The sequence below is a fragment of the Medicago truncatula genome, chromosome 8, assembly GCF_003473485.1.
Source record: "Medicago truncatula cultivar Jemalong A17 chromosome 8, MtrunA17r5.0-ANR, whole genome shotgun sequence".
NCBI classification, from domain to species: domain Eukaryota; kingdom Viridiplantae; phylum Streptophyta; class Magnoliopsida; order Fabales; family Fabaceae; genus Medicago; species Medicago truncatula.
This window is the reverse complement of record NC_053049.1, coordinates 37,082,550-37,104,444: the sequence shown is the minus strand read 5'-3', so window position 1 is coordinate 37,104,444 and position 21,895 is coordinate 37,082,550. Positions and strand designations below refer to the sequence as shown.

Genomic DNA, 21,895 nt, shown 5'->3' with positions numbered 1-21,895 from the left:
TAATGATATTTGAACAACTTTTTTGCTACAACTTTGTTGTGCTCTCTTTTCATTGGTTAAAAACAATGGAAAGAGAAAAAGGAAGAGAGAGAATAAGAAGATAATGTGAGTATGAGAGAGAAAGTTGTACAAAAATGGTTGTACAAATATCATTTCTCCTTTGATTTTTGTGTCAAAAGCTCATTTTCTTTGTAAATTATGGTTGTTCCATAAGTTTTCATTGAAATGATTGTTCAAATAACACAACTCACTCTCTCACCCTCTCTCTCACCCTCTCTCTCTCTCTCTCTCTATATATATATATATATATATATATATATATATATATATATATATATATAATGGAGAATGCTAACCATTGCCCTTGGGACATTGGATAAGGGGATAAAAATATAAATATAATATTTGGAAAATGGTGAAAAGTGATAAATTTAACTTTTTAAAAGTCAAAATGTTGTTGAACCACTGCCTTCAGAGCAATGGTTAGCAAGACCCATATAAAATAGATGAGTGACCATTTTCATAGCGGTCCACGGTACACCGATGTTTCAAATCATTGAAAATTTCAACGACGAGACAATCTACGACACTAATGAAAAATAAACACTCATGAACCTTCTCATATTTTATGGTTAAGAGATTAGCCTAGGTCATGTCGGTTCGATAGGAGCTACATATATTTTTTTCTTTTTTAATCAAACTAGTATCATTTAACACATTATTTCAATTGTAAAAACGAGGTGGACCGTTAACATCTACTACCAAGAGACATCAACTATTGTCATTGGAGTTTAATTTTTTCTAAATACACTCCACGACCATATCACAATCTCTTTTGTTTATCAATAATGGATGACTATTACTTTTCTCACCTTATGACCTTCTCCCACGCCCTGTAAAATTTTCAAAAATGTCCTTAAAATTCGAATTCATGTTTACTATTTTGGATTTTATAATCCGGACAATTCTTATGTATAATCAGCCATCAGACTCTCTCACATTTCAACAGTTTTGAGTTTTGCTTTTGAAAACAACAAAAAAATTAAGTAAAAAAAAATGCTAAAAACTTGTCAAATAAAATCATAAAAATATAAAATAGCACCAAAAAATTCTAAAAATCAAATAAAACTGATGCAAAATTTTTCAGATTTTATGAGAATATGAAAAATAAAAAATGGGTCTAAACGATGGAATTTTGGATTTTGAGGGGCAGAGTCCCTTCTAGGGGAGTCATGGCCCTTGAATTTTTTCTGATTTTCTGGGGAAGTTTCGTAGCAATCCGATCAAGTAGCCCGGAAACCCGATTTTTTTTACTAAGAACAGGTAACAATGACTCAAAACAGGAGGATGAGAGTTAGGAAGATTAATATTGTCCCTATAATGACTATCCATATTACAAACATGTTTAGAATTTGTGCTGATACAGTTCGGATTATATAATCCGAACTGACCTTGAAAAAGGGTGTTTTGGGGGTTTTCAGATTATGTAATCCGGAAACATCATGTAACAAAAGAAAGCACCATTCTAGATTATAAAATTCGAAAACTCAAGGGCATTTTTGAAAAAAATAGGGCGCGCGAGGAAACCCACATGGTGGGAAAAGTAATTCCCATAATGGATTGGTACATATGAGTAAGAAACTTGAGCTCATTAAGCACATGGTCACGAGTTCGATTCCTAACTCTTGTGTATGAAAAAATCCGGTTAGGAGGAAACAACACCGTTGTATGCCCCACATGTTCCCTGAGGAAGATTCGTCACTACTATACAACGGTGAAAACTTTGTATCAGTATCTTGGTAATTGAAAAAAAATTTCTTTCCTTGAATAATACTCCATAGTTTCCCTATGAAAAAATAGATTTTCGCAAGAACTTTATTTTTTTTGGATAGCAATATTTATTGAATAAATGATAGAGAAGAATACAAGTGGTAAAATACCCCACAAGTTGGAAATTAGTATAAGTCGTAAGCCACTACAAAAAAAAAAAACTCCTACATAATACCGATCTAGTCATACAATTTACCAGGTTGATAAACAACTTGTAAAAAAGAGATGACGCATCTAGTTGTTTTTCCAAAAACCATTGCTAAGAGATGCCCTTGAATGTGTCAACAACCTTTGTAGACAACACCACTTTTTGAGAGAAGATTGAATCATTACGAGCCTTCCATAATGACCACACCTTTGTGCCAAACCAACGACGAACCCTCGGTGATCTTCTTCTTACGGAGAAGAAGCAACAACTCTCCAACAAATAACTAAATCCAACGGAAGTACCAATCACCCCAAACCACACAAATACACGATACCACACTTGGCGAACAAATCTTACAAATCACAAATAAATGATACTTCAACTCTCTCGAAGCCGAACACCAAATACAATTTAAAACTTCTTCGATAGCCACCATATTTGACACGAAAATACTATTACCTTTTTTTTTTTGTCGGGTTTGAATTCCGAACATTATTTTATGCTGTACCAACTGAGTTAAGCTCACGACACATGTAACTTTTCCAAAACCTCATTTACTTATTTATTTATTTATTTTTGACAAGAACTTATTAAATTTTTAAAAATAAAAAGAATAATGAATAAAAACAAAAAGAAAGCAAAGGTTGAAGAGAAGCCACACAAAAAAAACATAAATAAGAGCCACACCTACCCCCACCCCACCCAAACCCACGTGTCTCTTGCTTTGTTTATTTAAAATCTTAAACCCCAAATCAAGTCAAAAACCTAACCACTAACCCCTCTTCAGTCTTCATTACATTGCCATATTCTTCTTCAACATTGTTCTCTCCACCCACATTCCCATTCATTCAAACCCTAAATCGAAAAAAAAATCTTTCCACCATGATTTCCACTATCCCCAATTCACCCTCTTTCTCCATCCTATCCTTTAATCCCACCATCACCAACACCCCTTCTCAATTTCCCCCTCTCCGCTCTCGCCACCGTCGAATCACCGTCAAAGCTCAATCTTCCAACTCCCCCATCCTCCACCACCTCAAAACCCTCGCCGGATCAGCACTCTTCACTGCTGCAACCACCACCGCTGCACTCACATTCCCCGCTTCCCCAGCCAGAGCCGAACCACCACCGACACTCACCGAAGTCATTGACGAAACCGATGCCGTTGTCGCCGACGCCGGAACGACCTCTCCCTTATCGGAATTCCTCGAAACGGACAATGAATCCATTGAAGCTCTGAAGTCTTTACTTCAGCAAAAACTTGAACTCGGCGAAGACGAAGAAGCGTTGAAGATCCTCAAAAACTTGATCTCACTTCAACCAGAAGAAACAGAGTGGAAATTCATCGCTGCAAGGTTAACGATCGAAATGGGAGACACAGACACCGCACGAAGTTTCTACGAAGAAATCTTAAAGTCAAACCCGCTTTCCTTCGAAGCGCTTTTCGAAAATGCGCTTTTGATGGACCGTTGCGGAGAAGGTGAAGCTGTGATTGAGAGGCTGGAAGATGCTCTTAGAGTTGCAGTGGAAGACAACAAGGAAAAAGAAGCAAGGGATGTGAAGTTGATAATGGCTCAGATTCAGTTTCTTCGGAAGAATGTTGATGAAGCTTTGGGTCTGTATGAGGTATTAATCAAAGAAGATCCTGATGATTTTAGACCTTATTTTTGCAGGGGAATGATTTATACATTGCTTGATAAGAATGATGAAGCTAAGGAACAGTTTGCAAAGTATAAGGAATTGTCACCTAAGAAATTGGAGGTTGATGGGTATTGGAGAACCTTTTTGTCAAGGATCAAAGATTTTGGTACTGATCAAAGCTGAAGTAGTAAAAGTAAATCATTGTTATAGTAAAATTGATGATAAATTTGAGGTCTTTTTTGCAATTGGAATAAAACAAGGATGGATGGTGGATACTATCAACACATGACAAGGTTTTGCTGTCTAATCTTTTCAATGATTCTTCTCTTTACTTGCACCTGAGTTAAATTATTTAACTTTATGAAGTTAAGTAATTAGCAATCTTGGTAATATGGGTGGGGTGTTAAAAGAGGTTAGTTCAGTTGTATGTTTAGTGAGAATGATAGAGGAATAATAAGGATGACAATTGAGTTAGTTATACTGAACTAGTTTTTGAGGATGATTTGATTTGTCATCTGCATATGGAGGTGGGGTAGTTCCTAATTCCATGTTGTAATAATGGGCTTGCTTTCTTGCCAAGCTACTAAAGTATTAAGGAAAATTTGTGCCAATTGAATTCCGATTTTACATTGTTGCTTTGTGTTCATGTTCGAATACATCATCTAGCTGATTAATGGGGGCTTCATTGTTCCCTTATTTGATTTTGTGCAAGATACCTGAGCAGTTGCAACTTTTCTGTAGATTATTGAACAATCATCTGACTCTAGTTTATATGTCCTGGCGTTACGATCTGAACTGTCTCAAATTTATCTTTTTTTTCTTTTTCTTTCCATGTATTGTGTATTTTAATAACAACATAAACCTGTTGACGAGGTATTTTAGTGTAGGACCATCCGTACAATATCGTCACCACTGACTTCGAGATGGATTATATAAATCTGGTAAGGAAAATTCAAACTGTCTTACTATACTTACCGCCGGTTTGTTTTCACGTTGAAAACAAAGCAAATGTGCAGTTCATTCCAATGCTATGATTCCTACGTTCTGTATTTTCATGTTAGACAAGTACTGGGACGCGATAAATTGACACAAATGCTCTTCCAAACACATAAGGTAAATAATGCTTTGACTACAAAACAGAAAGATTTACTTAAGAGTGAGTTTGAACAATATATCTGAAGCTAAATATCACATTCATGGGTAAAATTTTCAACTCTTAAGGACCTGTTCAGGGTGGTGGGTTTTTGGCTTAAAAGACAATTTCAAAACCAAAACATCCTTGGCTAAAATTTTATTTTATAACTTATTTTCAAAACAATTTTTCTCTAAAACTCGACACCAAAAATAACTTTTTCTTTTGGGTTGTTAGTTTTTATTTTCACATTAACACATCTTTCACCGCTGCCTACTAATTTGTGGTGTTCATCCTTAATTCACTCCTTAAGTCTGTGATAACTTTTATTTTTATTCAATCTCTGTCTTTAAAAAAAATTAATTTAAAAGGTTAGTGATCTAAAACAATTGTCTTTTTTTAAGAAAAATTAACTTTTAAAATATGTGATTTGAGTAGACGAAATGAACTGAATTATTTATGAATTTAAAACAAATTAAGTTCAAACAAAAAATAAAAATCCGTATCAAACTCAAATTTTCAACTGAACCGATTATTATTTTAAATCAAGTTGAACCAATTCATTTAATTTTTTTTTGGTGCACTTTTTCTCCATAATTTTTTTTTTTCCAAAGGTGTTCTCCATTTTCGTCCTTTATGACTAGAACCCAAGACTTGGTTTACTTTTTTAAATAATAATTAAAAAAAATATAAAACTGTCGCGTGGAAATAAAAAGAAACAAAAAATAACAACTTGGTTAGGATAGTTGGACTTTATAAGATTTAAGTCCGACCTAATTCAAAAATTATAGGTCTGAGTCTGACCTATTATTCGTCATAGATTCATTTTTAAGATGTGCCCTGTCATTTTGAAAGATTCGATAAAGTTTGAAAGCCTATTTAAAAATATATTTTACACAAAGGCCTAACAATACCTATAAGCCTGCTACTAAATATCCCAAATTTAATGAAGGACTAAAACACACGAAGAAGTCTGCTACTAAATAACGAAACCTTACGAAGGTCTAATCACACAAATAAAAACTTCAACAATATCAATAATGGAAGAAATATTATATATAATAAGCTTAGTAGGTCGGTATGACGGACTGAATAAGTTTTTTTAAGCTAAAACCTGACCAATTTAATTAAATAGACTTTATAAAGCTTGAGCCCAACCTTCTTATTAAACGAACTAGATCGGGCTAGATTTTGAATTGGTTAGGCCATTGGATCATGTCGGGTGATCTGACATGTTCCCACCCCTAGCGGTAATTAAAGATTTTTTAACACTAAATTATTAAGCGGAGATTATTATTTTTTAGTCACAAGTAATCTTTTGACTTAATTATAATTTTAGTCCTCCTATTTTTATTCATTTATGAAATTGGTCCGTCCATTTTAGAATCATTTGGTTATGATTTCTTCATCAACTTTTTGTACTTAAAAAATGGTGAGTCTGATGTTGAAATTGAAGTTTTTAATTAGTTATTTTTTTGTAATTCAATGAGTTTTGATCACTTTATATCATTATGTCGTATATCACGCCATTTACATTATGTAAAATTAATAATTTTAAGTACAAAAATTTGATGGAGGGACCAACACAAGGTGATTTGGAATAGATGATGTGAATGGATGAAAAAGAGACCAAAATTGTAATTAAAGATTTTTATTTGCAACAAATCATGTTAGTAAATAGTTGTTTGTTAGGTTAATTTTTTTTTCTCGTCCATCCCAGTTTTAATATCTTTAACTCACAATCCAAATTAGCTGTTCTATTCAATCTCAATCCAAATTAGTTGTTCTATGGATGTTAATTGTTTAGTAGGTAAATAAAAATTGAAGTGACCAAGTAGGAAAACCAAAAATGAATTCTAAAAGTACAAAAAACGTCTAGTTGCAAATGGAAAAGAAGAATCCACCTAGACATTAGTAAAGACCGTTTAGACCGAAACAAAAGCAAAAATAACGAAGCGGAAACTTGCGATGAAATTCTTTGAAACGGCGTCGTGTAGGTTCATTTACATTTGATGAAGAAAAAAACAAAAGCTAGAATGAGCATAGTACAAATTTTCGTTCCATTTTTGTTTGATAAGAAAGAAAGAGACCCATTGTATACTTACTCACTCACACTTTTCTACACTCATCTTCTCTCTCTTCTTATCACACCACACTCTCTCTATTTCTTTCTCTCGTTGAATCAGTGTAACAGTTTACACAAGTTCAAATTCTGGAGCTACCATGAATGCTTCAACTTCAACTTCAAGGAAGAAGAAGAAGAAGAAGAAGGGTAGTTATAGTTATGAAGATCATAACTTCATCAACACTATCTTTTCTTGGTCTCTTCAAGACATTTTCAACCATGATCTTTATAGCAACTATGTATTCATCTTTCTTCTCTTACGAAAATCACATTATTATTATTTTTTTGTTTTTGTTTTTGTTTTGCCATTACATTTTAATCGATTTTTTTTTCTTTCTATTGTAGTTGGATTATATCAGTTTATCATTCGATTCTGTTGGACAGTATTTGAAGTCATTTGTGTATCCCTTGTTGGATGAAACTCGAGCTGAACTATGCTCTTGTATGGAGACTTTGTCAACTTTACCTTTTACTAAAGTCATTTCACTTCAACACTCACTATCACATTCACATGGTAGAAATCACTATCTTATTAAAACTGATACTTGGAAAAACAGCTTCTCTCATTATGGTAAAAAGCTACATAAAACATTGCCGGGAGATGTGTTTATTTTGGCTGATTTTAAACCTGAGACGGTTAATGATTTGCAAAGGTATGGAAGGACGTGGAGGTTTTTGTTGTCAGCTGAGATTCTTGATGAGGAGATTCAAGGAAACGATGATGAGAATAAACTTACGTCTACTTTTAAAGTGATTGCTTCCAAAGACATTGACATTGATGAAATGGGGCAAAAATCTATGTTTATTATATTCTTGACGAATATAACCCCAAATAGAAGAATATGGAATGCACTGCACATGGATGGAGATTCAAAGCTCATTCAGAAAATTTTATGTGCTAGTGATGTGGTAAGAAAGCTATTTTTATGTTAAGGATTTTAGTTTTCAATGCATTTGTAGTGTTCTTTCATACTATACCAACCAATGTAGTTACGTTCATGTTATTTTGATATTCATTGTTTGTTGTTTGTTATAGTTATTTGTAGAAAACTGTGGTTGAAAGAAGGTATGTAGTTGGAAGTTGTATTGCTTAATTGTTTACAAATTTTTGAATGACATTTTCTACTTTATTGCTATGGAGACTGTAGCTATTTCCAAGTAGAACCTATTTTCACATTTAGTTTATACCGCAACTAATGGATGTATGCTGGGTAGCAGGTTGAGGAAAGCTGTGACCACTGTTCTCCAAAGACTGATGCTCTTAGGGACGACGTAACATATCAAAGGTTATCATCTGAGTTGAATGAGTCTCAAAACAAGGCGATTTGTGCTTGCCTTTCTGCCTTCCATTGCAATCATAAGTCTACTGTGGATCTTATTTGTGGTCCACCTGGAACTGGCAAAACAAAAACTTTGGGCACACTGCTTTTTGCTCTATTCAAAATGAACTCCAGGACTCTTGTTTGTGCGCCAACCAATGTTGCCATTAAGGAAGTGGCATCGCGTGTCCTGAGCATGGTGAGAGAATCATTTGATAGAAATTCCGATGTTTTGTTTTGTAATTTAGGAGACATGCTGTTATTTGGGAGTAATGAGCGGCTCAAAGTTGGTGCAGAAATTGAAGAGATATATTTGAACTATCGTGTCAAGCAGCTCTTACTGTGTTTTACCCCACCTAGTGGTTGGAAATGTTGTTTTGTTTCAATGATTGATCTTCTTGAAAATTGTGTTTTCCATTATCATCAAACTGGTGATAATAACTCTAATAGGGCAAAAGATGACAGCCCTTCAGATTATGGTGTGGGGATGCACAAATCTTTTGTCGAGTTTGTCAGAGAGAGGTTTCTGGCTATAGCATCGCCACTCAGAGACTGCATTTCCATCTTATGTACTCATATAGCCAGAAGTTGTATTATGGAACATAACTTGAAAGATTTGGCCTGTCTTATTTACTCTCTCACTTCATTTCAAGCTTTGCTGTTTGAAAATAATATTGTTTGTGAAGTACTGGAAAAGCTTTTCTCTCCTGAAAGTCAATATAGTTGTTTTGAATCGGTGGTAGGGTTTGAATACTCGTTGCAACAGAGCAGAACTGAATGCCTGTCGCTATTGAAAACCCTTAAAGTTTCACTTGGTTACCTCAACCTGCCAGACGTTGTGACTAAAGAGTCAATCAGAGAGTTCTGTTTACGAACAGCGTCATTAATATTTTCGACTGCTTCTAGTTCCTTTATGCTGTATTCTGTTGTCATGGAACCACTTGACGTTTTAGTGATTGATGAAGCTGCACAGTTGAAGGAATGTGAGTCAATCATACCTTTACTACTTCCGGAAATAAACCATGCCATTCTTGTTGGAGATGAATGCCAGCTTCCAGCAATGGTTGAAAGTAGTGTATGTATTCTTAAAATGCCCTGTTTAAAAAATTTAGTACCCAAGTAACCTACATTTTCACTAACGTTAGAAAGTTTTTCATTGACATTTAATGCTCGTCCTTCATATGTCTAAGGTTTCTTTTGAAGTCGGTTTCGGAAGAAGTTTATTTGCCAGACTGAGCACAATGGGTCATCCAAATCACCTTCTCAATATCCAATACAGGATGCATCCATCAATAAGTTCCTTTCCAAATTCATGCTTCTATTTGAACCAAATTCTTGATGCTCCAAAGGTTATCGCAGAGAACTACAGGAAGCAATATCTCCCCGGGAAAATGTTTGGTCCATATTCCTTTATAAATATAACTGGCGGCACCGAAGAGTTTGAGGATACTGGACGAAGCCGGAAAAATATGGTTGAAGTGGCGGTCGTGAGGAAAATAATTAGAAATTGTTTCAGAGGTTTGTGTGTGTGTGTATAATATTTGTATGTATGTATATGATCCCTCAGTTGTGATTTATCATGTTAGCATTTTCTTATTCCCGCTTAAGAGTATACCAGTCATCAGAGAAAATATGAGATTGTGTTTGTCTTAATGTTTGTTTTTAGGTAACATTTCAAGCATTAATGTACTAACAGTCCTGTATCATGTTATTGTGTTTTCTTTTTCCTTGTATAGTATGCTATTGTTTTTAAATTGCACGGTTGCAAATTGCTCAAACTATGATTGTATTTATAATGTGATGAACTTTGTCGGGTAAACAATGTTTTTTATTTTAAAATGATATTTTTCCTACAAATACCCTCAAGAAAATAATAGAAAGGTACATGATAAAAATGTTGTATACACTAGATATTATGAATTTTTTCTAATACTTTATTAGTGTGTACATATTTTCTAATAGAAAAATACATCCTGCTTAATGCTTTTGCATGAAATGATGCAGCATGGAATGGCTCAAACGAGAACCTCAGTATAGGTGTAGTGTCTCCTTATGCTGCCCAAGTTGTTGCACTTCAGGATATGCTTGGACAGAAGTATGATAAACACGAAGGTTTTGATGTGAAGGTGAATACAATAGATGGTTTCCAGGGTGGAGAGCAGGACATTATTATGTTTTCAACCGTCAGAACTGATTGCAGTACTTCACTTGACCAGAGGACTAATGTTGCTCTTACCAGGGCTAGGTAAAACCAAATATGTGCTGTTACAATTGCATTTGTTTATGTCCAAAAAGAATGTTTGCACGAATGCTATTGATTTCATATTCAACAGGCATTGTCTATGGATATTGGGAAATGAAAGAACCCTAGTAAGTCAGGATAATGTATGGAAAGCATTGGTGCTTGATGCTAAACAACGTCAATGCTTCTTTAATGTGGATGAAGACAAGGACTTAGCGAAAGGTATCTGGGATGCCAAGAAAGAGCTGGATCAACTTGATGATTTGCTTAACTCAGAGAGTGTCATTTTTAGAAACTCTAGGTGGAAGGTATTTGGATATCCGATCATGTAATATTACTTATTGTGATCATGTGCTTGACCTTTAGTTTTTGTGCAGGTTCTTTTTAGTGATAACTTCCTTAAGTCATTTAAAAATCTTCCAACAAAGCGGACAAAAAAGTGGGTCATTAGCCTCTTACTTAAACTTTCCAGTGGATGGAGACCAAAAAGGAGAAAAGGGGATTTGATTTGTGGAAGTTCATCCCAGATGTTAAAGCAATATAAAGTTGAAGGTCTCTTTGTTGTTTGTTCGAAGGACATAGTAAAAGAAGTGAATTTCACTCAAGTTTTAAGGATATGGAATATACTGCCTCCGGAGTATATTGCTAAAGTAGTTAAGCATCTAGATAGTATTTTTGAAAGCTATACTGATGATTTCATAAGTCGCTGCAGTGAGCAATGTTTTGAAGGGTAAGTACTTTGATTTGTATTTTATTATACCTAAGTTACTTTAGCTAACTGATAAAACTTGCGTTTTGCTTCTTGTCTAGGAAGATGGAGGTTCCAATGAGTTGGGATAGATCAACAGAAATCATCAAAATTAAGAATCTTGTTAATACTGGAATTGAAGCAAATTCAAGTTGTTGCGATCAAAGAATTTATGTTGAGAACTCAAAGGTTGAGGAGAGTTTTTTATTGATGAAATTCTATTCTTTATCATCTGTTGTGGTTAGCCACTTGCTTTCTGATCGTAATAGTAATGAACTGGAACTTCCATTTGAAGTATCAGATGAAGAACAGGACATTATACTCTTTTCTAAAAGTACATTTGTATTGGGTCGCTCTGGTACCGGGAAAACAACGGTTTTGACCATGAAGTTATTTAGAAAGGAGGAATTGCACCATGTGGCTCTTGAGCACGCATATGGAATTAAGAGCGTTGAAGTTCCCTGTTTGAGTTATGAGAAAGAGTATAAAGACAGTTCTCCAATGAATGACAGTCCTGTCCTACACCAATTATTTGTAACAGTGAGTCCTAAACTTTGTCAAGCAGTAAAACAGCAGGTTGGTAGAATGCAAAGGTATGGAACTTCTATTCAAACTATCAAATTTTCTTTCTTTTTAGACAAATTACGGTTAAAGTGTCTTACTGAACCTTATTTGTCTGTCAAAGGATATCTTCACCTACCTGTTGAATTGTTTTCAAATAATTTTTGTTGTTCCTATACATCATTTTATAGTTTTCTTCTTGTAATTATTTTGTGATCTATTATGTTGCTTTTTACCATTAATGACGTAGTTTTGTTAGTTTTTATCGTGTGTATATTTACTAACCAATATTGTTTTTTGGAATACAGATTTTTATCGTAAAATATGTTCAATATTGAAGAAAAAATCTCTAATTTTTTAAACATGAGTGTTTTCACCCCAAAATTTGCTGCATGTATTGCAATTTCCGTAGTGAAATGATGATAAGGTGTATGTATACACAGGCAAATGGAGGTCCCCCGAATTTTGTACTATTTCACTGTCTCCTTAATGTCTTTTACAGAGTCAATCTTTAGCTTGGCATCTTTTGACTATTAGCCTTTCTTGTATGTCCTTCTCTTAGTGTTAATTGTCCACCGTAATAGTAAGTTTTTGGTCCGCCATCAGGTATATAGTAAATTTTTACTGAGATTACAATTTTTAACTTTGCTTTCTACTTAAGTAATTAGGTAATGGTGTCAAAGATACACTTTTGTAACTCCTATATTTTAGTAACACTTGTAGTATCACATGTTCAAGTCTTTTGAAATAGTTTGGTCCTCATGTTTGTTCGTTTAGTTCACTTAAATTTCATTTATTTCAGAGTTTTCTATGCAGTATTTAATTGGTATCTAATATTGTTTATGTTGTGCATACAGGTTCATATGTGGTGCTGATATTTCCTCCAAAAGTTGTTCTATTGAAGAAGAAATAGTTGATGTTGATACATCAATACAGTTTAGGGATATACCTGATTCTTTTGTCAATCTTCCCGCCAACTCATACCCACTTGTGATAACATTTCAGAAGTTTCTAATGATGCTTGATGGGACTGTGGGGAATTCTTTTTTTGAAAGGTTTAGTGATCTATCTTCTCTAAGCGAGAACCTTGGTGTAAGATCTGTTGTCTTGGAGACTTTTATAAGGAAGAAGGAGGTGACTTATGACAGGTTTGATTCATTATATTGGCCGCATTTCAATTCCCAATATACCAAGACGCTAGATTCATCCAGAGTGTTCACTGAAATCATGTCTCATATAAAAGGGAGTATGTCATCTGTGGAGTCTGGTGAAGGGAAGTTAAGCCGTCAAGATTATCTTTTCTTGTCTGAAAACCGGGCGTCAAGTTTAAGCAAGCAGAAAAGGGAGATCATATACGATATTTATCAAAGTTATGAAAAAATGAAGATGGATAAGGGGGATTTTGATTTGGCTGATATTGTTGCTGACCTTCATTGCCGATTCAGAATTCACAAATATGAGGGCGATGAAATGCACTTTGTATATATTGACGAAGTGCAGGATCTAACCATGAGTCAAATTACTTTATTTAAGCATGTGTGTCAAAATGTAGAAGAGGGTTTCGTTTTTTGCGGGGATACTGCACAGACCATCGCAAGGGGAATTGATTTTAAGTTCCAGGATATCAAATCTCTCTTTTACAAGAAGTTTGTGCTAGAATCAAAGAGAAGTGCCTATAACCAAGGAAAGGATAAAATGAAAGTTTCAGAAATTTTTCTGTTGAATCAGAACTTTCGGACTCATGCTGGAGTGTTGAAATTGTCTCAGAGCATCATTGAGCTTCTTTTCCGTTTTTTCCCTCATTCTATTGATGTTTTGAAGCCTGAGACCAGTTTGTTATACGGGGATGCTCCGGTTGTTCTTGAATGTAGAAGCAGAAAAAATGCAATTGTAACTATATTTGGCAACACTGGGCATGAGAGTGGGAAAATTGTTGGTTTTGGAGCAGAGCAAGTTATTTTGGTACGTGATGATGACGCTCGGAAGGAAATTTTAGACTATGTTGGGAAACAAGCTCTTGTTTTAACTATTTTGGAGTGCAAAGGGCTCGAGTTTCAGGTTGTTTAAAAGTCATCATATATGATTCATTTGTGTTTGGAATGTTATGTTTGTTAATTTTAATGGTCATCTGTGTTCTATTGTAGGATGTATTGTTGTACAACTTTTTTGGCACTTCACCTTTGAAAAATCGATGGAGGGTGATTTATGAGTATATGAATGAACAAGATATTGTGGAACTTACAGAATCAAACTCTTTTCCAAGTTTCAATGATTCCAAACACAACATTTTGTGTTCTGAGCTGAAACAGCTATATGTGGCTATTACTCGTACAAGACAGAGATTGTGGATATGTGAGAATACAGAGGAGTATTGTATACCTATGTTTGATTATTGGAAAAAGAAGTGTCTTGTACAATTCAAAGAACTGGATGATTCACTTGCTCAGGCAATGAAAGTTGCAAGCAGTCCCGAAGAATGGAAGTCACGTGGCAAAAAGGTTGTTTTTGTAGCTGATTGTTATATTCATTGGGATTTTAATTTCATAGTATTAGATTTTATTAATATGTCTTAATTTTTATTTTATTGAATCATGAAGCAATGTTACTTGTTAGCTCGTTATTATAATTTTCTTTTCAATTTAAATTATCCCTATACCTAAATACCTCACCGGTGATATTATGCTATATCACAAATAGTTTTATACTTTTATTAATTGTCTAGTATTCTTTTTGCTCTAAATGATATATTATTTTGACTGTTCCTTTGCAGTTATATTATCAAAATAACTATGAGATGGCAACAGTTTGTTTTGAAAGAGCAGGAGACTCTTATTGGGGAAAAAAGTCTAAGGCTGCTAGTCTTAGGGCTACTGCAATCCGTTTACATGACTTGAATTCCGAGGAAGCAAATGCAATCCTTAGGGAAGCTGCTGAAATTTTTGAAGGCCTTGGCATAGTTGAGTCTGCTGCCCAGTGTTTTTCTGATTTGGGGGATTATGAAAGAGCTGGTAAAATCTTTAGCTTTGCCGTCTATGATTATAGTTTTCTGTCATTTTCTATTAAAAAAACATTAGGATATCTTTTTAGAACACAAATAGCAAGTTTATCCTACATGGTCCTATTTTGTGCTCTAGAATATTAAACGACGAAGATAGTTCATTCCACTGATGAATATATAAATCAAAACTCATAATACACATTGGTAAATTTTGGTTTTGTGATATAAAATTGAACGCCAACATTTGGAAGACGTTCTCGTTGATTTTTTACGTTTTGGTATTGGGATGCTTTGATTTATCAATTTTTTTCCTTGTTTTCTGTTTTGTTCTTTTGTTTATGAGGATTCTTGTTTTCTACTCACGCATTAATAAATTTCTTTTTCAATGTTAACATCAACACTAAACAACAGTACTACACTTCTATGCATGAGGTGTATAAGCATTAGTGCCTAGTGCCCACAGTAAATTTGTTTACTTCAAGTCATATAACTGTTCTTTCAGTATTTAAGCATTTCTTCAACAAGTACTTTTGAACTTAGACACTCCATCATACTACTACATGTGGGACTTAAGCATTCCACAATATGCATAATTCCACAATATGAAATTCAATCAAAGTAAAATATATTCTGGACTAAAACTGTTTTTATAAGTACTGCAAGATATAAAAGGTTTATGCAGATTCGTATAAAAATTACACCTTTCATCTAAATTTAGCTTTTTTTTATAAAGACTTACATATTTCACTCGGACAAAGCTTTTATATGACTATTCAGAACTTTTGTCTATACTTAACTTTTGTTGTTGATGAATCCGTTTGATTTGAGTTAGGCATTTGACTCATTTTGTTGTAGAAGCAAATATAATTTGGTAAACATCATTTTTAATCCTCTAATGAGATCACCTATGCTTACACATTTTAATTGATTTTATGTTTAGGCTATTTTTTGCATTGTGAACTTTTACTCTTCAAAATTAATCGTTTTCTGCTAACAGGGAAGCTTTACTTGGAAAAATGTGAAGAGCCTGATTTGAAAAGGGCAGGGGATTGCTTTTACTTAGCACGTTGTCACGAAATGGCTGCTCAAGTGTATGCTAGAGGAAGTTTCTTCTCAGATTGTTTGAATGTTTGTGCAAAAGGTGGATTGTTTGACATTGGATTACATTACATTCAGTGCTGGAAACAAAATGAGAGTGCTGACCCTGGTTGGGCTAATAGCCATGATCTGAACGCAATTGAACAGAAATTTATGGAAAACTGTGCCCACAATTATTTTGAGAAAAAAGATATCAAATCTATGATGAAATTTGTTCGAGCTTTTCACTCGATGGATTTAAAGCGCGGGTTCTTACGATCATTAAGCTTACTTGACGAGCTTCTTGAATTGGAAGAGGAATCAGGCAACTTTATGGAGGCTTTGAACATTGCTAAGCAGATGAGTGATATTCTTCGCGAGGCTGATTATCTTGGAAAAGCTGGTGAATTCTTGGAAGCATATGAACTAATGTTTTTCTATGTACTTGCAAAATCTCTTTGGTCTGGAGGAAGCAAAGCATGGCCCTTCAAGCAGTTCACACAGAAGGAAGATCTTTTGGGAAGAGCGTTGATATATGCAAAGGAAGTGTCAAGCAGCTTTTATGAGCTTGCATCCACAGAAGTTGAAATACTATCAAATAAGCATGATAACATTTTTGAAATAATGAATCAATTGAAATCTTCTCGCATTCATAGAAGTATCAGAGGGGAAATATTATGTTTGTGGAAACTGCTGGATTCTCATTTTCGGCTAAACTCCTCTAAGTATGTCTGGCAAGACAGCTTGTTTGATGTTTCTGTCGAAGGCATGATTATGAAGAATCAATTTTCCGTGGAGACATTGTTTTATTGTTGGACATGTTGGAAGGATAACATTGTTCATATGCTAGAATCCCTTTCAAATTTCAAAACTCAAGAGCCTCATCCACATTGCAGTTACGTAAAGTTTGCATTCAATTATTTGGGTGTTCAGAAGCAGATTTATAATCTCAATGACATTTACCTTTTGGTCATCCCTGATGCTAACTGGGTGAAGAAATTGGGCGGTAGATTGCTAAAGAAGAAGGTTAGTCTAGTCTCCGTTGATGTTCAACCTCTAGTTTCTTTTGCTCAGAGTTACTGGAGTTCAGAATTACTTTCTGTTGGCGTGGATGTCCTGCACAACCTCGACGCACTCTACAAGTTTTCAGTTCATAAGGCCTTTTCCAAATTCAATCAAGTACAGTCGTTATTGCATATCTATGAAGTCTCAAAATTTCTTCTCAAGTCCAAGTGTTTTAGCCATAGCCACAGTAACTTGAAAACATTGGAGACATTTTACAGAAAGCCAGTTGAGTGTTTATTCCACCATGTAGTTCCCCTTGACTGGAAGAAATCACTGTCAAAAGAAATGGTTTACCTACGGGTAACTGAAGCTTTTCAGAATATTATGGAAGAGGTCATCTATGAAAGCACTAAACAGAAAGATAGATTGACCTATGGTAAAATTGGAAGGGTGGTAGTTATGATTCTTGGTACAGCTAATGTAAAAGATGATCTGTTCGCGCAAGTTATGACAAGGTTTGAAGATAACAAATACTGGAAAGAATTCATTGAAAGCTTACAGTTGTTTTCAGCGCATGATATTTTACCAGACAAGAAAACCGATTTTGAGATGCATCCTGCTTGTAAGCTTTACAAAGCATTGTGTTATACTTGGAGTGTGAATCGGATAAAGGAAGTTGACTATATATCTCCCAGCTGCTTTATGTATCTTGTTGAACAGCTACTTCTGTTGACATCATGCTCGATGGGGAGGCTCATTTATGCGACAAAGTCATCTTTCACTGAATGGCTTATTTGCCAAAATAAATTTTCCCTTGCAAATTTGAGCTTTAAGGCTCCTGTAGACACAAGAGATGTCCATGTTTTTATTGAGAATTTCCTCCGCAAATTTGTTAATGATCAAAGTGATATCAAAACCTGGATTAAAAAATCAAACTCAGACGTGGATAAGAATTTTCCATCACTTTTCCTTCGATCGGTTGTTTTGATGTGCTTGCTTCACCTCAGCACTGGGAGTCCGAAGTATTTAGAATTACTTCACTGTTGGTTGAAAAATAGCTATATAACCACTCAATTGCCATTGGAATTTTGTAATGTTCTTCAAAAAGGAGAGAAACACATGGGTGTGCAAGTCTTTGCTGAGGCATTTAAAGTAATTGGAAACCCCTTGGTAATTGTCAGGCTTCAGAACAGTTCTTCCGAAATCGTGTGCTCAGATGCTGCGTTTGTGGATTTAGCGACGTACAAAAAAAGAGAGCTCGTTTTAGAAACATTATTTCCTAGTATAGTTGACAGTGTGGGTTGGCAAACCACAGCAGAAGCCTCTGAATCAAAATCTATGGAGTTTCCTTCAAACCTTCAAAATAAAAGCTCTGCTTCTGTTTCAGATCAGGCATCAGATGTGGATGGTGACTGCTTTTGGAATTGGTTGGAAAATTTCAAGTCTGAAACTGATGTATTATGTCTTAAAAGTCTTTCACCTGATTCCATATGGGCCAGCCAATTTTTTCTTCATTATTTACATTCTCTCCAGGGTTTTTTGGATCATTACAATGAGCTTTGGAATTTGTTACAAGAAAACCCTGTTATTATGGGAAAAAAAATTGAAATGGAGGAGTATGTGAGCTTTCTTGATGAAATGAAGGAACTTCGAAAAATTATGAGCAAGGGGTAAGCTATATATATAAGTATACAAGTTTTTAGGTTGCTGTCCAATACTAATCAGCAGTTTTAAACATTTCAATATGGTTTTCTGTTTCTGCTTTATTTACTCGTTAATCGTTTTGTTCTCTTCTCCAGCGGTTCGATGACCGAGAAGGAGAAGGACACTGCTATTGTGCTTCAAAAGAAAATTCTTTCAAGACGATCAACAGTAGCGCACATCTTGTATCAGCTGGATTTGGCTCAAAGGAATACCGATGCTGAGTCCGATTCATCACAAGCCAGCACAACAGTAAGCGATGATGACTACGAGGAAGATTTTTGAAGGAATCAATAGGTAACATGTCCAATAATTCTCAAGGTGCAGTTAATTCAGGACATGGAAAGGCCAAGGAAAATAACAAGTCCAAGAAAAACAAGGGAGGGAAAAAGGGTATGAAGTGAAAATTGTCGGGTCTTTTGTACATGCAAATGCTGTAGTAACTTTTGGGTTTACACTTCAAACTGTCTGGTTATGGTATATCCTGATTTTGGAATCTTTTCGGTAAACTTTTGAGAAGTATTTTAAAGATTTATTATTGATATGAAAATGTAATGAAAAGATTTAGAGAAGCCCCATATAAATTTAGAATTTGATTCATTCATGCACGAGAAATCAAAGTCAGAAGTTCTAGCATTTTGACTGCATGTATATATAGAACAATAGCTATCATATATATCATACTAGAAAAATGAGATTTTTTATCTCAGGTTTTTATTTTTTTTTTATTTTTTTATTTTTTATTTTTTTTATCTTAGGTTAACAAAGGATGCGAGAGGAATGGAATAATGTTGGTTCAATTTTTTTTTTTTTTTTTTTTTTTAAGATGGTTTAATTCTTATTTCTTATACAAAATAATAATAAATCAAACTCTGTACGATACACATAAGTCTTAGCCAAATCTCATTTTCGTCCGTACAAGAAAAAAAATTGTGATTTATGTTCAATCACTCCAGATGGCAACATAACACGATCAAAACATTATACAGTCATCTCATATAGCGTTTATTTATCAAAACAATAGCTATAACATGTATCTGTCAGCCTTTGATATCAATTGATGAATTTTTAACAAATTAGCCGAATATATAAAATTATAGCATATATTCATATTTGGCGATGATCAAGAACAGTGTATCTTTTGGAGTTTGAGAGAACAATTATGAGTGGTTTGACTACCTTCATTGTCTTTTAGGGTTTTTCAACACGGTTCTCTAAGACCATTAATAATGGGGGAGAGGGTTCTCACCCTCATTGTGTCATTAGAGAAACTAGACTCACGACCCGTGCTATCGCACGGGTCATACCGAGTAAAATAACAACAAATAAGTTATAACGCATTAAATATAGAGTATCTGATCGAAGTAGTACGATAAAGAATGATCTTGGATATTCTACAATAATGATCTAAGCAAGAATGTAGTTTGATTGAAGGCATTTATTTAACTATATCTAAAACAAACCAAAACCAACTACACTAAAGAGACAAATACAAATAACAGGAGACAAATTTATGTAGTAGCCATCCAAAGAACCCAAGATTGAAGAAAAGCAAAATCGAAGTTTTAGATATATCATTCAAAGCTATTGTTTACTGCTCTAAAAAAACTTTAATTATGCTTAACATAGTACATGGAGGAAAGGATCCATTTACTACATTCTTGCTTAAGGTACTGCTGACACAAAGATAAGTATGTGCATCAGTTGTAAAAGAAGTTAAATATGATCTGATACAAACAATGAAATATGACAATCCACACAAAGCCTCATTGGTGAAATCATGAATGGTTTATCAATATGTTAGTAATCATGTTATCTAATGGTTCATTTTTTTTTCTCCTAACTAACCATACTAAATAAATTGAACCTTAACATACAACACTGAGGTTGCTATTAGTAAATAGAACTCAAAATATACCCATGATCTTAAAAGAGTTGTACAATTACATTTATTAAGAATTGAATTTGTTAAAAATCATCACAACATTTATAGGTATAGTTTAATCAAAACTTATGAATGATGAAAGAACATGTACTATCAGCCTTATCACAAATCATAAATCTGGTTTACGTAGATCAATTTCACCACACTTATTTTAGCATGTATCTCCAATAGCAGTTTCCTCATTCTCCGCCCCTAAATGAATAAAGCAGAACACCAAAAATTGGACATTCTTGTAAGTAACAAACCAGCTGCCTTACAAACCAGAAGCAAATTAGCAAAAAACACATATGACGGGGGCACAAAAAGCAGCTCTCAAAAACTCAGCAACAAATAGTTTTTGACACACATTAGTTGATTTATATTAAATAATGATACTAATGAAAAATAAAATCCAACATATTCCAAAACATTTCAATTAACACCATTTATCACAACTCCTCACACACCAAATCAAAATTTAACTCAATTAACACAATTAAACCTTTGAACTATTTCCAAGTATATCAACTATATGTTTAACAATGCGGACAGACTTATGCCTAACTAACAAAGCATAAAAGGAAAGCAATTCAGTGTAAGTGTGTGAAGCATTTAAAGAGAAACTATAAAAAAAATACATTTGAGAGTGAAGACTACATTGAAGAAAGAGATATAAGTTAATGTTATTGAAAAAAGTTTCAAACAACAAAATTCAAAGAACCCCGTAACAGGAAAAGAAAAAAAGACTCAAAATAAAGACCTGGAAAAACTCTCGATTCAGGATTAATGTATAGTATTTAAAAGAACGACTACTTTTAAACCCTTTTTGATTCAGTAATAAAAGAATATTCAAGAGAACAACAATCTTATGTCATTGACATTTATCCCTGTAAGAATAATTGCAACGGTATTTCTAATTTCTCATTTTCACATATAGTCAGCTTTTCATAAATCTAAGTCCAGTTATTATAGGAAAAAAATAAGTATAATGACATACTTATAACATGGTAGAAGCCCTAGTTCATAACAATAAAAACTAAAACAATGAAATCAAACATAAAGCCATGTCACTATTTAGTTTCAGAGATGTAAAAACAAAAAACAATAAATAAAATAGACATCAAACATAACATACATATAGGTTAAAAAGCTGGTCATTTTGAAGCTTCATCATATGTATGAGATGTCGATCCTCTAAATCCAAGCAAACCTGCAAATCAAATCAATAACCAATCAAATAAGTAGCCAATATGAAATTGTAACCATCACATTTCTCAAGAATGAAACCCCTACTCACAAACATCGAATCCTTACAAACCCATAATTGTTTCTTCAAAACATTCAAAATTTTGACAAAATCAAATAAAAACTTAAACTAAAGATAGCCGTTGGTTTAGATACTGTTAAGGTCAGAGGCCTTTTTCTCTGATTCTACCTACACCTT

General features: G+C 34.1%; 2 protein-coding genes across 2 annotated transcripts; both read left to right on the top strand.

Moving 5' to 3' along the window:
* Nucleotides 1–2,716: 2,716 nt before the first annotated feature.
* On the top strand, nucleotides 2,717–4,315 carry LOC120577624 (protein SLOW GREEN 1, chloroplastic). The gene is made up of 2 exons (XM_039829314.1): nucleotides 2,717–3,791; nucleotides 3,897–4,315. The coding sequence occupies exons 1-2, from the start codon at nucleotides 2,861–2,863 to the stop codon at nucleotides 3,959–3,961; spliced, it is 996 nt and encodes a 331-aa protein (XP_039685248.1). The 5' UTR covers nucleotides 2,717–2,860; the 3' UTR covers nucleotides 3,962–4,315.
* Nucleotides 4,316–6,819: 2,504 nt separating this feature from the next.
* Nucleotides 6,820–19,163, top strand: LOC120577663 (uncharacterized). The gene is made up of 13 exons (XM_039829421.1): nucleotides 6,820–7,115; nucleotides 7,222–7,785; nucleotides 8,095–9,270; nucleotides 9,386–9,713; nucleotides 10,200–10,440; nucleotides 10,529–10,745; nucleotides 10,815–11,167; nucleotides 11,248–11,778; nucleotides 12,604–13,804; nucleotides 13,891–14,244; nucleotides 14,517–14,754; nucleotides 15,742–18,496; nucleotides 18,626–19,163. Exons 1-13 carry the CDS (start codon nucleotides 6,975–6,977, stop codon nucleotides 18,810–18,812), a joined length of 8,286 nt encoding a protein of 2,761 aa, XP_039685355.1. The 5' UTR covers nucleotides 6,820–6,974; the 3' UTR covers nucleotides 18,813–19,163.
* Nucleotides 19,164–21,895: the final 2,732 nt, after the last annotated feature.

Coding starts and splice junctions, on each gene's coding strand:
- LOC120577624 (XM_039829314.1), top strand. CDS start 2,861: ATGATTTCCACTATCCCCAATTCACCCTCTTTCTCCATCCTATCCTTT. Junction 3,792..3,896: donor GATCAAAGATTTTGGTACTG/ATCAAAGCTGAA, acceptor ATGGTGGATACT/ATCAACACATGACAAGGTTT.
- LOC120577663 (XM_039829421.1), top strand. CDS start 6,975: ATGAATGCTTCAACTTCAACTTCAAGGAAGAAGAAGAAGAAGAAGAAG. Junction 7,116..7,221: donor ATGATCTTTATAGCAACTAT/GTATTCATCTTT, acceptor TTTCTATTGTAG/TTGGATTATATCAGTTTATC. Junction 14,245..14,516: donor GGAAGTCACGTGGCAAAAAG/GTTGTTTTTGTA, acceptor GTTCCTTTGCAG/TTATATTATCAAAATAACTA.